The 17907-nt window shown below is 36.2% G+C and overlaps 1 protein-coding gene across 1 annotated transcript; it reads left to right on the forward strand.

The window, feature by feature from the left end:
• Positions 1 to 3554: 3554 nt before the first annotated feature.
• LOC141592665 (uncharacterized) lies at positions 3555 to 12191 on the forward strand. The gene is made up of 9 exons (XM_074413420.1): positions 3555 to 4059; positions 5638 to 5696; positions 5919 to 6040; positions 7016 to 7223; positions 7615 to 7917; positions 8017 to 8094; positions 8181 to 8816; positions 9422 to 9882; positions 10336 to 12191. Exons 1-9 carry the CDS (start codon positions 3780 to 3782, stop codon positions 11852 to 11854), a joined length of 3666 nt encoding a protein of 1221 aa, XP_074269521.1. The 5' UTR covers positions 3555 to 3779; the 3' UTR covers positions 11855 to 12191.
• The last annotated feature ends 5716 nt before the right edge of the window (positions 12192 to 17907 follow it).

A 17907-nucleotide genomic window follows, 5' to 3' on the forward strand; every position in this document is an offset into this window, starting at 1 on the left:
AAAATCTCGTCTTGTTGATTTCGAGTTAATTCGGGTCGGGACGGGCCATTTCGGCTTTGTTGGTCGGGTCTGTTTCGGGTCAAGCGGGTCGGGTTGTTTCGGGTCAGGTCATTTTCGGGTCAATGAATAATAGAGAAATATCATTTCAAGTCTTTTTAGTTCAATTAGAGTTATATTTTATCAGGTCATTTTCGGGTTTGATGGTTTCGGATCGGGTCTTTTTCGGGTCAAGAAAGCTCGGGTCATATTCGGGTCAGGTCGGGTCAATTTGGGTTTTCGGCTCACACTCGGGTGATGTAGTTGTAGCTTGGCCAAACATGGTAAATTAGAAAGTTTTGAAAGTGTTTTTGAAATGTCAAAAACTGATTATTCACCCCAAAAAGTAGATATTTAATTAAACATACACTATAGGTATACTATGTATGTTGGGTCAAAAAAATGAGCCTAATCTGTTACATTGAGATATTTATGAAACTTAAAACCTCACAATCTCTCGTGTATATATTTGTCTAAATTTTTTTTTCTTACAAAAGGTTCATTGACTTTTTTATAATAAAAGTTGTAACTAAAAAATATGCTATTAATAAAAATTAATAAAATAATATCATTAATTTTGTGCTAAATTTTGTTTATTAATTAATATGTTATTAATAAAAATTAGTAAAATAATATCATTAATTTTCTGCAAAATATTTTTTATTAAACGACATATTTTATAACACGGCTCAATTCGCTTAATTTTACAATTTCAAAATTTTTTCCTCCAAGTTAATACGAAAATATGAAAATTTAATGAGCTGCCAATTTAAAATTTTAAATAATACGAGCAATTTAAAAAAAAATATTTATATATATCGTGCACTCATTGCACGAGATCTATACTAATTACCCTATGAACAAAAATACAAAACAAACAATATGTTCATTTGTGTTGATAGATAGAGGAAGAAGGGGTGCAAGTTGGCACATTATGTCCTATAAATTTTGTCGTAGACAATTTGGAGATTTATTTAAGTTATCTGATGCAATGTAGGAGTTTATGTTTTGTAAATAAATGGTAATGAGTTCGATTTTTAACTATTGCGAATGGTAAAATTTTATTTGAAAGCGATGTATATTCATAAAAAAAGTTATCTTTCGGTAATATAAAGGAAATACTTCTATTATTATATTGACAGGAAGACTCTTAATCATCAACACTTAAATGAATGAATTTAAGAATTGTACTATAGCAAACTCAACACAATTTTAAAACAATGGAATAAAAAAAACAGAGAAATTTAGACAATGATTTTGAATTTAGCACTAAAATAGTTAAAAAAAATGGGTGTTGTTTTTCGCAATCCACAATTTACTTGTTGGAATACACTTTTGCCAATACTACCTTTCCCATTTCTCCTCTCATGTATGACAATGGAAAAAAAAAGAATAAAAGAAACCTAATGCACGCGCAACCTTCAACCTAAGTCTTAACCACCAACTTCAACCTACTGCATCACCCTTCCCCTGGCCACCTAGCGGTAATCGCCCTCCAGCTGAACCGACAGACCCCCGTCAACCCCCGCTGTAGACCCTCATTCAGCCATGTCGTTAAACGCCAAGGAGCCCTTTTAAACAACCAAACCCTTAAATATAATTGATTAAAGAAATAGAGGAAATATTAATTAACTTGATTGATAATTTGCAATTAAAGACTCAAATATTGGTTATACATTCGAATTTCCCTTACGAATCGTTTGGTTCACTATCTAGGAATGGAATGGATTGAAAATTGGATTGAGAAACCATGGAGGTATGAGTTTCTAATTCCATACTTTGCAAAACATGTTTGGTTCACTAGAAGAATAAACACAAAGGAATGAAGTTTGAAATCATGCGAGAAGGTGGGTATGGATTTCAAGGGGTTGAGGTGGAATGAGAATCCATTCCAAAATACCTCAACCAAACAGACTAAAATGTCATTTGGTTCGAAGTATTGGAATGTTATCTAATGGATTGTGATACTATAATGGTATGGAGTTAGAACCCCATACTTGCTCACGAGTGTTTGGTTCGACCCTGAAATGGATATAGAGGTAATAATAATATGGAATGGAGTTAGAAACTTGAGTGAAAACATGGGTATGAGATTTAAGGGGTTGGAATGGAGTTAGAATCCACTGGGTATCTAACCCTATTCCAAAACCCTCCAACCAAATACTAAAATGGATTGAATCTATTCCAATATATTCCAAAAGATCCAATCAAATACCCCCTAAAATTCATTTCATTCCACTCTAAACCTCCCAACCAAACACCCCTTTCCGCTTAAAAGAATAACTATCAAAGGGCTTATTTAATTGTATACTCACCCGGAATGAGATTGGTAATAAGATTATTATCAGCCCACTATAGTGGATTTCGATTATCACGTTAAACATAACTATATATATGGAAACAATAATAAATTTATATTCATTTATATTTTACCTCTTTTACAATAACATTCATTATACCTAATTTATTATGCAATCATTTTCATAAATATTATTCTTAATCAGTTAGAATTTAAAATTATGCAAATCTTTCTTATGCAATATTTTCCATAATTATTGTTCATCATAAATTACATTTTATGGTGTATTTTTAATAACATTTTTATGTATTTTTTTATTAGAAATAAAAAAAATTATTTGTTTAATTATTCGTAAATCGTCTTTTTAAATGCGTAGTATACTGTTTTTACCTGTGGTATAAATATTTTTACCTTAACTTTTTCCAAAAAAAACATACTCCGTATTTATTTCCCCAAAAATACACAATTTTTTTTTCGGACTGTCCATAAATTTTATTTTTCGGACCCTTTCCGTAATTTTATTTATTTATTATTTATTTGTAGACTTAAGAAATAAAGAATTGCCTAAATCTTTTTTTTTTTTTTTTTTGAGAAAAGATCATTATCATTAATAAAAAGTCATACGACATCTACAACATATGCCAAGCTCAATCGGATACAAATCGATTACAACCATAGAAAATAAATTCTTGTTCAAAGAATGAAACACATCGCAATGTAGTCTCTATCATCGATTCGCCGCAAAAGGCTTTCATCCATAAGAGGGTCTCCGAATCTTCCTTGACGAGTATCCATTTCTTCTGACGTGATTGATTGTAGCCATGAATCGGACAAAATATGTAAAACCATATAACGATCTATAACAACGCTGATCTTCTCACGACTTATTAGAAAACCGCAAATGAACAGAAAACGAAAGCTCTCAAATCGAGAGAAGGACACCACCGATAGACGGGGACGGAGCCCTCGAAAAGAGACGAAACAAAAACGAAAGTTTTAAATTAAACAAAAACATAAAGGAAAATAGATTGCAAACTATTGATTGAAAAATAAAGAAATTTTGGGGCTTACCATCGATTGATGATCGATGGGAGCCCCGTATAATTGATGGAGGCTAGGGTTTTTAGAAAGAGTTTTTTTTTAGAGAGAAGTAGAATTGCCTAAATCTTTAATTAATACTCTAAATTATAGAAAGAAGACAAATCCAATGACAACGGCTACAAAATCCAAACCCACATTGAATTCCGTCACCAAACCAACCCAACCCGCCTTTTAATCTCCACTCAATTTATAAAATAAAATAAAATATAAATAAAAATTTAATCCATCTTTTATTTCTTTCTCCCTCTGTTTCCCCCCAGAAAAAAAAATCACAAACCCTAATTTCCCAATTCCCGCCGCCTTACATCAAATCAATCCCTTTCTTTCTCTCTCCTCCGAATTCATGGCTTCGCCGGCATACGACGGAACTAACGGTGGCGTCGGTGGCAAGTTCCGGCGAAAGCCCTTTCGGAAAACTAATACGACGCCGTATGATCGTCCTCCTACGGCGGTACGACAAACTCAAAGCATTGCGAGTAATAATAACAATGGTTGGTTGGCGAAGATTGTAGATCCTGCTTCCAGGATGATTACTGCTGGTGCTCGTAAGTTTTTTTCGTCGGTTTTTCAGAAACGTCTTCTTGCTCCGCCTTCGTCGCCGCCGCAACAACCACCGTCACCTGGTAATTCCTTTTTTTTTTTTTTTTTAATTGGAAGTAATTTATTTGTTATGTTTCTTTTCTTTAGAATCAGCGGTTTCCAATGATGATTCATGTATGCCGAATTAGGTATTTCTTGATGTTGTTTAGAGGAAATCGTGTAATTTTATTATCGGGATATGACGTAATTTGGTGATAATGGTAAGTGTATGGATGCATAGTTTGGAGTTTTGTTGTAGTTGGGTGAGCGGAGATTTAGCGACAATTCATGGACTTTTATTGTAGGCAATTGGTTTCTCTAGGGTTAAATTGTGAGTGTAAATTCGATATGCTAATGCTGTCGAGCAATATTCGAGTAATTTTGTTGTAGTAATTTGGTGTGTGTGTGTGTAGGGGGGGGGGGGGGGATTGGGACTTGTTAGGTGTTCACAATGAAGGAATTGGGTCCAAGTGAAATTTATCGTAGGCAATTGCTTAATTTAGGATTAATTTTGACTGTAAGTTCGATATCCTAATGCTATCGAGCAATATTGAAGTAATTCTACCGTGGTAATTTGGGAGGCGGGTGGGTGTACTAGTTGTACGCAATGACAAAATTAGGTCCAAGTGAAACGGTGACTTGGGGATTGGGACTTGTTAGGTATGCACAATGAAGGAATTGGGTCCAAGTGAAATTTATCGTAGGCAATTGTTTAATTTAGGATTAATTTTGACTGTAAGTTCGATATCCTAATGCTATGGAGCAATATTGAAGTAATTCTACCATGGTAATTTGGGAGGTGGGTGGGTGTACTAGTTGTAGGTAATGACAAAATTAGGTCCAAGTGAAACGGTGACTTGGTTTATTTTTGCATGGTTGTGTGGTAATTTGTTGATGTATATATGTACTCCATCGTTTTCATGGCTTAGTAATTACTTGTGGTGGGATGAGAATTGACCTTTACATTTTTTTATTTACTCCTTTACTCGTGGTTTGTGGTTTTGAGATTCTGAATTTAATGAGCTGGGGTGTGTTGTTAATAGATTTACTCCGATACTCTGCATTAGCTAGGCAATCAATAAGTGGCAATTGTACTTGCCACGTAGTTAAACATTTATCTCCATGATAGTTTAGAGGTGTTGGTAGTTTATTGAAGGAAAGGGAATTAGGTTGACCCTCTCATATTGGTTCAACATATCTTTCATAAGAAAAATGAAACTAATGGGCTACGAATCTTAACCTTCTTTGAATAATTAGGACATGAATGTCCAAAATAAAGTCATTAACTTTATTAGCCTCTGAAGCAGTTGCTCAACTTTTATTCTTCCACGCTCTCTTTCTGGATTAGTTTATGATTTCATCAAATTGTACTTGTTATTCTGGCAGATGGATTGATGTGTTCAATTTGTAATAGTTTCTTATTTTTTTATTTTTTTTTTAAATTATTATTGGTTTGTGTGAGATGTTTGATTGTGGTCAGTTTGTTACTGCTAATGTATGACAGCTTGATCTGATGCAATTATCATCGTAATGTTCTATAAATTCCTGATCCCTTCTTAAAGCTTTGATCTTGCTTATGGAACTTTTTTTATGAAACCTAACTAATTTTTATGGGCTTTCAGTCATGGATATAGGCGGAGATAACGTGATAGAACACATGCAGCTAGAAACGGCCACAAATGTAAGTCACATGTTTTTTTCGTTATCTTAGTGTTTAGCTTGATTCTATGTATTTTAAAAAGAAAGAGGTTTTAGTATTAATTTACCATCTGGGCCCATCTCATCATTATCGTAGTTCTAAGCTGGAGTGCTAGGGTTCCCATTTTCATATTCAACTTTGATATCAAATTAGGTATAAGATTTCCTCAGCTTATTTAACTGTTGGGTAATGCATGTTGCGTAGGTGGTTGCTTCTGATACTAAGGTACCTGTTGATCGTGGAGGTCTTGATGGTAGTATGCTGCCTTCTGACAGTAATGGAGTTGCTGAACTGGAGGATATACTGAAGCAGAAGACATTTAGCAGGCAAGTGAAGTTTCTTTGGCGGTGTTTTCACATCACCGCTTTTAGCTTGTGTTTTTATTAATATTCTAAGGCTAACTTATAAGAGTGATGAATGAGTTATACTAGTATGTGAAGTGCAACTTGTGTAATGCATTATCTAATGGCATACTCACCACTTTGGGGTTGATCCGTTGATGTCCCCTCTAAAAGGGCTTCAATTCGATTAACTCTCCCTCGTGAATCATCACAGCCAACAGGTGGTGATTTGTGGTACTTTTCCTTTTGTTTTCTCTGACTTCAAAAGAGCGATTCTTTCTTTCTTTCTTCTATTAAAACTTAGTTTGTCTGGCCCGTTATTTGTCTGTGGAACATTCCTTTTGTTCGCAGCACAAAAAGATTGCTGTATAAGCACCTCATATTTTATCGAGGTATCATCATACCTGGACATTTTTATTTCGTCATTGATTACTCTTCAAATTTATGAAGGCTATCTTATTGTGTATTTGAAGATAAAATACTGTCGTATTGGTAAATCCGCTCATGTTTATTTCTTTGATCAATTTGTGCAACCTTGTCTGAATCGAGGGTGTTATTTTACTAATTTTTGTGATAATAATATTTTTAAGTAAATGATGTATGAAGGAATATCTGACTCTGAAATCTGAATGCTGCCCAGATTTGTTTTGTGGTGTTATTGTCGTGGACATTTTGGTGCATATAAATGCTGTTGTAGCTAATAGTAGCATCTTCCTCATCACATACATCAATTTAGAAATGTTCAGGAAAATAGACAACTCTGAAAAGTTTGAAGTGCTTGAGAACAAGTTCAAAAAGTCTAGGCAAGTTAAGTAAGATTCTAGATAAATAAGAACAGAAAGTCATTGTGTATGTATATTTTGTATTTGTCTTTAGACATTTGCATAGCTATAAAAGCTGGATTTATCCTGAAATAAGGTATGGACTCTGATAGCACTCTGGGCTCTTGATCTTTTCCAGGTCTCAAATAGATCATTTAACTGCTTTGCTGCTTTCAAGAACTACTGAGAACTCAAATGACGCTGAGAAGGAAAGGTCTGATCCAAAGCTTTCAGACCTGCAGGCTATTCATGGTAGACGTGACAGTCTGTCGAATCTCCGCGGTCTTGATAATCAAATCTTGTATGGACAATCGGCAGACTTCTCAACTCCTGAAGTGAGATCAAAAGTATGACTCGCTATTTGTTTACTTTTTCTTTTGGAAATACAATACTACCTCTCATTCGGATGGACTGACCATTTTTTTCTTTTTGGGGTGATTAACAAAACTTATTATTTCCCTTTTAGGTTTACTTAGTTATAAAAACCACAATCACGTGTTCTATTTATACTTTGTTTTTCCATATTTATTGTTTTCATTTATCTAATACTCTATTTCTTGTAATCTCAATCTAGTGCCCCGCATAAACTTTGGTCTCCATTTTACTTTTTTTTTTTCCCTCATGCCATTAAATCTTTCTGAATCACAAGGAGTATATAGTGTCTTTTGATTGTCTGATATTGTCTTTCTATATGCTATCCGTTCCATGGCTAACTCTGAAAATGCTTTCAAAATATAGATGCTTCCAGAAGATGTTGCGTCACCTGCTGAAATTGCCAAAATGTACATGGGTAGTAGGTCAACAAAAGTGTCGTCTTCAGTGTTACGCTTGCAGAATCAATTGCCAAAGGAGGACTTTTCTCCTAGTTCCAAACCATTAACCAAGTCATTATTACCAGTCACGTCTCCTACTCAAAAATCTGTCATTGATATTGGAACTTCTAGCAAAGGGTTGATGACTCAGAGATTTCGAGGTAGATCTGCAATATACAGCATGGCTCGTACACCATATTCTAGGGTTCAACCAGTTACTAATTTTAGGGTATGTTAGTGGATTCCTTTTCTGTGGTGGGTAGCTGTATTTGTTGGTCTCCAAAATGAGATAAAATTATAATTATTGATACTTTGTGTGTGAATGCAGGCTACTGAAAGTAATTCTAGTACTGGTAGTGGGTCATCCTATCTTGAGCATACTGAAAATAATCCGTCTAAGAAACAGGTGATTCCTGAGAGTTTATTCAATTTCCTGCTGGTCTATCTATCATTTGCTCCCTGTGCTCATCACCTTTGTTTGTTTGTTTGTAGGTTCTTAAGCGCAGGAGTTCTGTCCTAGAAAATGATATTGGTTCTGTTGGTCCCATTCGGAGGATTCGCCAAAAACCTAATCTCCTCCACCCTAAAACTCTGTCTCTCCCCCCTCCCGGTGGCCGTCAACTAACACATGTATCGGAAGTGCTGTCAGATGTTGCTGAAGTGCCCTCCTCGAAGGAGCGAACTTATGTGAACCATTCTTTCTCAAAAGTGCTTGGAGAGAATAGTTTGCCTGGCTCAAGTAGTGGATATGTTCCTTCACAATCGATTGAGATGGCTCAGAAGATCTTTGAGCAACTTGACAAATTCAGCCCTAGGAAGAATGTTGACTTCTCAGCTGGAAAATCACCTATGAAGACACCTGACACGGAAGGTCCAGATTCCTTGAAGCTTTTGCAGAGCAGTCAAGATATTAAGAAATTTACGTCATTGAACTCTGTTCATGCACCCAACCATCAACTTCAGACATCATCAGTAGAAGAGGGTAATGCAAAAAAGTCTCTGACTGCTTCAGCTAGTCTTGTTCCTCAAGGTGGTCCTGAGGGTAAGAAAGCTGACTCATATTTACCAAGTACGAGTAAGGTTGGAGAGCCCCAAAAGCAACGATCATTTCAGATGAGTGCTCCTGAGGTAATTAAAATTTATATTTCTTTTCTTTGGTAAAGAAATTTGCTAGAGTATTTCGTGTTTGTCCTCCAATTGACACTGTTTAGAAATATTAATACATAGTTCTACAAGCTGCTATTGCACTATCAGATTTTGCCTCTGGACCATGAATTTTAGTTAATCTTGTGGTATTAAATTAAATTTTGGTATGGGACATGTTCCCAATATACTTTCTTTAACACTTCAAACTGTTGTTGCTCCTTGCTTATGATCAACTCTGTGTTGATTTAGTATATTACTTAAAGTTCTTACATGTATGGTGGCATTTCCTGCTTTGAGTGCATGGAATTCGAGTGTTTTATTAAAAAGATGCTAAGGGGAACTATTCGATTTCATATATGATCCATGTATGTTTGAGAATTTCATGATTTCCTCATTTATATTTAGGTAGCATATTGTGGAGTATTATTTTTGCTTGCAAACTTTTTTTTGAAGGGGTTCTTTGTTTATAGTGTTTACGACTTTAAGCAGAAATCAGTCATGATTTGAAGTTGTTTTTTAAAACATTTGTGCATATTGTTAGTGGTATTGGTACTAACTGATTTGCTTCCCCTTTTGTCCTTCGAAAGGATTTTCTGGATATGGATGATGATTCACCTTCAAATGACGTGGCTTTGTCTACTCCATTGGCCGAAGGGAAACAACATGCTGAATCATCTGCAAAGTCAGTTGCCATCCCTGATATCCTTCAGCAGGATCAAACAATTGCACTGGAGAAACCTTCAGCAATGAAGACAACTGCACAGCTGGGGAAAAACGATCAGGAGTCCTTAGCAAATGGTTTTTCACCCTCGGAAACAACTGCCAGCTTTCCCTCCTCTGTGGTATCGTTATCTTCACCTGCAAGTAATTTGGCCGTGGCAGATACTACCAGTGCTCCGCAGCCGACACTGAAATTTGACGGGGTTGCTCATCAAAATGAAATAAGTGATGTTTTCAAATCGTCCAGCACCAACTCTGACAATTTGCCTTCCACTGTTTGGTCTTCACAGCCTGCTGCTAAAGATTCTAAAGTGGAAACTCCAGTCAGGTATATGATTCCTTCTCTTGCCATTTTTTGGAGTGTCGTTCTTTTTGTCTATCAGCATTTTTCTAGTTATCTGAATGCTCTTCAAACAATGCACTCCTTAACTTCAAACAATGCACTCCTTAACTTATATGGCTGTATGAGGGTGCATGTTTGGGTTGCATAGAAAGCTAATCATCCTATGAATACGAGAAATATGATTTTCATTAAAGCAAATTTTTATTAGCATGGTTATTGGTATCCATACGCTACGGGGACTAGGTTTTTGGAATTCTTACTTTGGTGTGTGAGGAGCAATAATATGAAATGACAAATTAAATTGTTTACAATTAAATTGGTTGACGTAATTTTTGATATTTCTCCTTTCTGGGGTCCTTGATGAACCTAACTATTTTGATATTTCTCCTTTCTGATAAATCCTAACAATGTTTCTTTAAATATTATCTTTGCAAACAGAGTTGAACCTGAAGTAAATGGCCCAGATAAAACTGATAATAAGAGTACACCAGTGTTTGGCAACTCATTTATTAAATCTGAAGGTCCTTCTTTCAGAGCTTTCTCTAATGGATCAAAGCTTAACGTTGCTACTCCTGTCAACGGAGAATATAGTACTTTACCCGCAAAAAGCGGTGCATCAGGTCCAGATCCGCTTATAAGCCCAAGTAATCCGAGTCTTATGTTTTCTAATGGCGGTGTTCAACCATCGTTTACCTCCTCGACTTCTAGTCCTTTAACTTCCAGCGCTAGTAATAAATCTGGTACAGGGACGGCTCCAGTGTTTAGCTTTGTAGCCGGATTTTCATCTTCATCAGTGACTTCGTCAACTTCCGCTTCAGACACAACTGATAAATCAGGTGCCAAATCAAATGTTACTGGCCTCAGCAACACGACTGGCAATCTTTTCGATCCAAAACCTTCTACTTTTGGGTCTACAACCACGACTTTAGAAAGTGGTGATGTACAGACTACAGGTCCTGCTCCTACTGCTATCAATAACATATTTCCATTTCAAACCTCTGTCTCAGTTCCTGCTCCTACTCACACTTCGTCCTTATCTCCGAGCTCCTCAGTTTCAGTTCCCGCCTCGACTGCTGCAACGGGTTTTCCTGGCCAGTCTGCTACATCTGTCTCAGTTCCTGCCTCTACATCAGCTTTGAGTATTTCTGGGCAGTCTGCCACGTCACCCGCACCTTTTGTATTTGGTTTAACTGGGTCCACTGGTCCAAGTTCTGGTTCAATTTTTGGGTCCTTTTCAGCTAGCGCGCTCAGTTCAGGGCCAGGTTCTGCTTCAAGTTCTTTCAGCAACTCTTTCACTAGTTCGTCTCTTCCCACAGGCAGCTCTACTACAACTAGCATATTTGGTAGCACTTCTCAGTCTCCTAAACCAGCCTCGACAATTGCACCTTCTCCTACATCGTCAGCACTTTCATTTGGATTCGGGTCTACTGGAGCTGCTTCCACTACTCCTGTGTTTGGAGGAGGCACTTCCAGTGCTCCTGCATTTGGAGCTACCGCCTCGACACCAGCAAGTAACAACTTACCGTTTGTTTTTGGAGTTAACTCGGGCTTGGCTGCTTCAGCACCTGCAACAACGAATTCTCCCTTCCAATCTCAGTCAGCGTTTGGTAATTCAGGCAACCAGCCATTTACGTTTCCGTCAACCCCCTCCACAAATAATGAGCAAATGACCATGGAAGACACCATGGCTGAGGATTCATCGCAGCCTTCAACCCCGTCACAACCTGTTTTCGGAGCCCCCATCTCAGCTCCTCCTAGCGGCTTTGCTTTTAATGCTACACCAGCTACTGTAAGTCCATTTCAGTTTAACACCCAGCCGAGTCAAGTTACTCCAAATCCTTTTCAACCTTCTGGTAGCTTGGAATTTAAAAGTGGGAGTAGTTTTTCGTTGGGGGCTGGCGGCGATAAATCTCAACGCAGATTCGTCCGAGTCAAAAAGGCTCCAAAAAAAAGGTGAGGTAAACAGATCGTGCACAGTTATTGCTTGTTGCAGTCATGGATATTTGTGGTGGGTAACCCACTAGCTACTAGCTATTCCCGGAAGGGCAAGGAATTACTTGCATACACTTGGTACTGCCGGAGATGCCCAAGCAGGCCCGAAATTCACAATTTTGAATTCGTTTGTATCATGTCTCTGGTTAAATTCGTGTTGTAATAATTATTCAGTTCAGTTGTTTCTGTCAAAAAGACGGTAACAGTATTGTCTTGTGTACTCGAAAGGTCGTCGTGTAGTTTGTACAATAACCATAGTGTTGAGGAGTCGTCGAATTTTGTTTATAATAAGCAGTTACGTATGTCCGGAGATTCCGTTTCTTTTCCTTAGAACAAGAAGATTACCAATTAATACTGGGGACATTTGACATATACTCCGTATAACACGAGACGATACTTCACCAAATTTAAATACTTGCCCATTCATGTCCTACTTATATTTTTTTTTTCATGTCCTTATATTTGAAAAAAAAGTCACTTTCCGAGCTCGTAATTTCGTAAACACGAGTTATGGGCTTTAAAGTTTTCCGATTAATCCATAACTAGTGTAGATCCCCGTGTTACAGCACGATATTTTTTAGTTTTGTTTTATAAAGAGACATTCTCATTAAATTAATTGTATAAATTAACTGTACCTTTAATGTTATAATGTACTAATATAATCTTAGTAAGAGGTAGAAAATGAAAGTTTATTTATTTTTGTCTTAAACCATTTTTATATTACTTTACTATAAAAATTAACTCTATAATGCTATATCATTGCATGAAACTAATTTATGATATTAAATTTCAATTAAGTGATGTAAAAATGTAGTCTAATTAAAACACATATAAACTTTATAAAAAACAGGTAAAAACAGTATACCACACACTTAAAAAGATAATTTACGAATAAGTAGACTAATATATTTTTTTAATTAAAAAATACATTAGAATTGTTACGTCCTTTAAAATATACACCATATTTAGAGTGTAACTGATGAAGGATAATATAAAAAACAAATTTACGTAATTTTAAGGTGTAAGTGATGACAATAATTATGTTAAAAACTGCATAAGAAGTAGGTTTCCGTAATTTTAGAGTGTAACTGATAAAGAATAATATTTATAGAATTGAAAATGATTGCATAATAAATTATGGATTTTAATGAAAAAGTCATAAATATGAATTTTAATTAAAAGATTAGAGTTTAATTATAAGAATATATTAATTGAAAAGATATAATGTAATGAAAAAAAATAATTACTTGTTACCTTATTTAGTTAGATGCTTTTTGGAGGGAAAACTAAGGGAATTTTTATTCTCTTAGTAGTAGGGGGATTTTTCGAACTTTTCAGTTGACGTTTAGTGTCAGTGTGTCACTGAAGTGGACCTTTATTTTTCTTTCCTTTTACTTGATGCGTTCTAAGGTATGGTAGCTTTCATCTAATGACTCACATTAGAAAGTACAAACTTAATGTGAGAGGAATGACTTCAAAATCATCTACGCCCTTCACTAAAGTTATGAGTCTTACGACTCAATCCGATGAGCGTGTGAGCTGCCTTAATAGTTAATAGTTAATAGTTAATACAATACACATTTTTTTTTTTTTAATGACGAGGGGTTTAATCCCCGAGCACATGCAATATCCTGCAAATCACGTGTACCAGGTAAGACATCCCTTAGGATGACATGTAACCGCAACACTCCCATGTAGGGAGTCGAACCCAGGACCTCTCAATTTGTTGCCAATTTGCAACGCTTTGACCCGCGCTTCACTACACTCAAGGCATTCCCACGCTACAATACATCTTCTCTGAACATGCGAAAAATAACAAAATTAAAAAATTGAGCAGAGTTCTTATTTCTTAAATTAGATACGAGTTGATAAAATGACAACTTTTCTTTACCCGTTCTAAAGGTGAAATTTTATTAATTATTAGTATTACATTCGTCCATTCCATATTTCTAATGGAGCCAAAAATTCATTGTTCTTTGCTTCTTGATTATGATGGAATAAAGCAAAATGACTTACTAAAGTGGCTACGCTTCTTTCTCTTGTGAAGTAGTGGTCTTTCGATGCAATTCTCGACGCAATTTTCATCTTGGGTCATTCGGAAACCTCTTTATGTTGCTAACACGAGGGCAAGGCTGTGTACATCCGACTCCCTTACCCCGCAATTTGCGGGAGCTATTGAGGCACTGGGGTAATATTATTGTTGTTGTTGTTGTATTAGTATTACATTCGTCCCCATTATTTATTTACCTTTTCTATTTTTTTATGATATTAAACAGAGGCGGAAAATGGGTTTCCGTTTTTAAGTTTTAACATTGGATGAATGGATTTTCACGATTCCAGAAACAAATGTATCAACATAATTTGGTTTTGCTATAAATGGAGGAACAGTTGAGAATGCTACACTATACCTAACACTGTTCAATTGTAAATAGAATTACTTTAGTTAGTCACACCTTCATGTGGGATGTCCCCTAACTAGGATAGGTTATTCATTTGTCACTAGGGTTTTGGATTCAATACATAATATCAACAATCATGAATCTAGATATTATTTATTTTGTTTTCTCAATGGAAATGCTTTCTTGGAACTTTTTCTTTGTGACAAGCTTAAACGAGATACGTCCTTATAAATTTCAATTTTTGTGTCGGATTCCGGAGTAGATAATAAAAGGGACCAAGGTTTGAGACTCAACCATTGAGTCAAGGGGGCTCGACTGAAAATTTATAGTGTAATATGAAAAAATAGCGAGGCGGCTTGACCCTCCTCCCAGTATTAGCTAAGGTCCTCAACTGGTTATCTAGGTACCATTGACACTCCTCCTAACTTGCCATCTCGTATCCGACGCCGTATCGGACACCCGAACACCCGACACTCGTCGGACACACGCTTAAACATGTTATAATTTAGACGAGGAATAAAATATTAAAAGAGATTGATTAGAAAATGGATTTGGGTGGGAAATGAGAATTAGTTATAGTCAATATCAAATTTTACCTTCACTTATTTAAATTTAATATCAAATAAATTACAAAAATAAAATCATACGTTATTTATAACCATACTGATGGGGCATATTCTGCACCGCTGACCAAGTCAACACATTGAGCAAGGTCAAAGACATCCACAGCAAAGTCAACGACTTAGACAGTCTAGCCGATGCAACCCATCTACTGTCACTGGGTCTCAAGGCAACCACCAAAGGGACACATATCCGCGTACTCATATCCAAGACCCTCGGCCAGCCTGTCATAGGTCCATCGGCCGAGGGTACAACGGTCTTTCCACCTGATAGCCACTTGGCCACTACGTGACAAAAGGTGAAAGTCTATAAATACTCCTCAACCTTCATTGAGGAAAGGATCCAACTAATCCACAACTTGACCTAATATCACACATAAACTGGTATTATCTTCCTCATCTCTCTACAATATATCGCTCTGAATAACATACAACTTAATCCTTTAAGTTTCATCGACTTGAGCGTCGGAGTGAGTACGCTTGGCGCAAAGCCAAGCCCTCAGTTTGTCCATTGTTGCAGGAGAGGCCGAGAGGAACGATAAAGACAAGAAGAATCAAACCAAAGACATTATTCTACAAGCCAAGGGTGGTAACGAATATCTGCTCCGGAATTACGCCCGGAACACATACAATATATATTTTATTAAATTTAAATAGCGTATCCCGTACCCTAAATTTCATGGATGATGTATCACATGTCCGTGTCTTATTCCTGTCCGTTTTGGTGCTACCTAGCTGGTTATAATACATTGACACAAAGTCACGGAGGCAATTGAGTGAAATTTTGTTATTACCATTGATTGTGCCTTATAAAAAACTATCTAGAATATGTTATACTCGTGCTTAAATCGTGTAAGTCTGTTTCGACTCGACTTATCACCCTAGTTTCATGCTCATCATTTTATTCTTTGTTATGTACTCAAGTTATATGAGCAAATCAGACATATTTGTCGGCAAATTTGATTGATATTTCAAAACAACACATGAAAACCTTTTATTATGGTGCATTGAAACATGCTACAAGCTTGGGCCAGAGAGGTTGTATAAAGGCAACTTTAGTCCCTAAATTTACTCTATAACACCTTGCCTTAGTGCCATGGGTTGACCATAAGTTTAGATTTTGAGATCATTACAAATCCAACAAAGCCATTCAATTATTAATGCTAGCCTAAGTGGGGGTTGCTCCATGACCAAGCAACAAATACATTATCACCCTTTGCCTTATCTTTTTTCTTTTTCTTTTAAAACTTAAATCCCATTTAAATTCCAACATCCACATATATAAATATAATGCCCAACTCCCTCAATTATACTTATGCTCTACTCTTTTTGTAGCCCTCCAAGAAACACACAAACTTGCCAAAAAATTAGTTTTCCTTTTACATTTTCTACTCTAATATATGAGCCGTCAAAAATCATTTAAACTTAATTATTAGGAGTAACGCTGTATACATCTTGACCATAATTATCGCAAACTACCTCATACAACATTTTTTTAGTTGTTGTAGGAGAATTGCTATCGGTTATAAGGGATTCTTGAGTATTACCTTTCAGAACTTTATCAACTAAGCTAGCTAACATCTATTCATCGTGAATTAAGACGATGGTGTATCTTCAGCTCTACACAACAGGAAAATCCGGAATTCGATTATTATGGCTAATATTATTACTTCTACTAATACACAAATTACTTCCTATAGTTCCACAATCATGGAACTTCATGATCAAGATGTTTATCAACATTTGCATGTTAATCAAACGACGTCCATTCATTTACATTATTCTAAATTTCATCATAATTTCCATCATAATTTCTTCATCATCCTTCACTCATAAATTAACCAATTTTCTCATAAAAATTCACAAAAAATATTCTCATCATACTTCTCAAAAAACATCATCACTCCCTTTCGACGACGACGACACGTGGTGGGCCAGCATTGTTAACAATGAGGAACCACCACAGAGCTTCACAACGTTGCATGAAGGTCATGAGACGGTGTCGTTTGAACCGCGGGGGGATGAAGTGTTGGAGGAAGTGAAAATAGAGGAGAAAACGACGTTGTTTGAGGACCATGCAGAGGGTAATAAAGTAGAGGATGAAACGACGTCGTTTGAGGACGACCATGTAGTGGAGGAAGTGAAAGAAGAGGTAGAGGGCACGACGTTGGATGACACGTGGAAGGCTATAATGGAGGCTAAGAGTAAGGAGAGTAGGCCACAGTTGAAGAAGAGTGAGACGTGGACTTCCGGCAACCGCGGTGGTGGCGGTGGTAGGCGGTTGACGTACCATGATGAGTTGAAGAAAAGGGCAGATGAGTTTATAGAAAGGGTTAATCAAGAAATGCGTCTTCAAAGAATGGAGTCTCATCAACGTTTCTTAGATATTATTAATCGCGGTCTTTAAATTTTTAGACATGTCAACCGTGGATATTTCGATTTCATAAAAAAAACACCTTTAAAACATGTTAATTTGACTCCTTAGCTTTTAATAAGGGGTAGATTAATTTGTCAAGTACTCTGTATTATATACTACTTTGTGTGCAATTAAGTCTAAGTGACTACTACTAATTTTCTTTGGATAATGTGATTGAGAATTTAAATTATTAATTACATCTATGTTTAATCCAATTTTTTTCACTCGATGACAATTATCAGTGACCTGAGGAAATAATTTGGGTGTAAATTTTTAAATAAAATTGATGTGGGAGTAAGTGAAAAAAAGTGGATTAAGCGTGGGTGTAATTGATAATTTACTCTTCCGGATATTATCTGATTGGAAAATCCGGGGATACATGGACTTTTTGGACCTCGATGACCATTATCAGTTAAGTGCCCGTTTACTTAACGAATAATTTCAAGTAGGATCAAGCTAACCCAAAGATGAACATCATAATTTAAAGTAAACAATACTTGTGCAAATAAACTCTCCTTGTAACTCGAGTTTCGACCCGACCCATGATGTTCTACCTAAACATTTCAACAAAATGTAATCTAAA

The sequence above is a fragment of the Silene latifolia genome, chromosome 7 (genome assembly GCF_048544455.1).
Source record: "Silene latifolia isolate original U9 population chromosome 7, ASM4854445v1, whole genome shotgun sequence".
Classification (NCBI taxonomy): Eukaryota; Viridiplantae; Streptophyta; class Magnoliopsida; order Caryophyllales; family Caryophyllaceae; genus Silene; species Silene latifolia.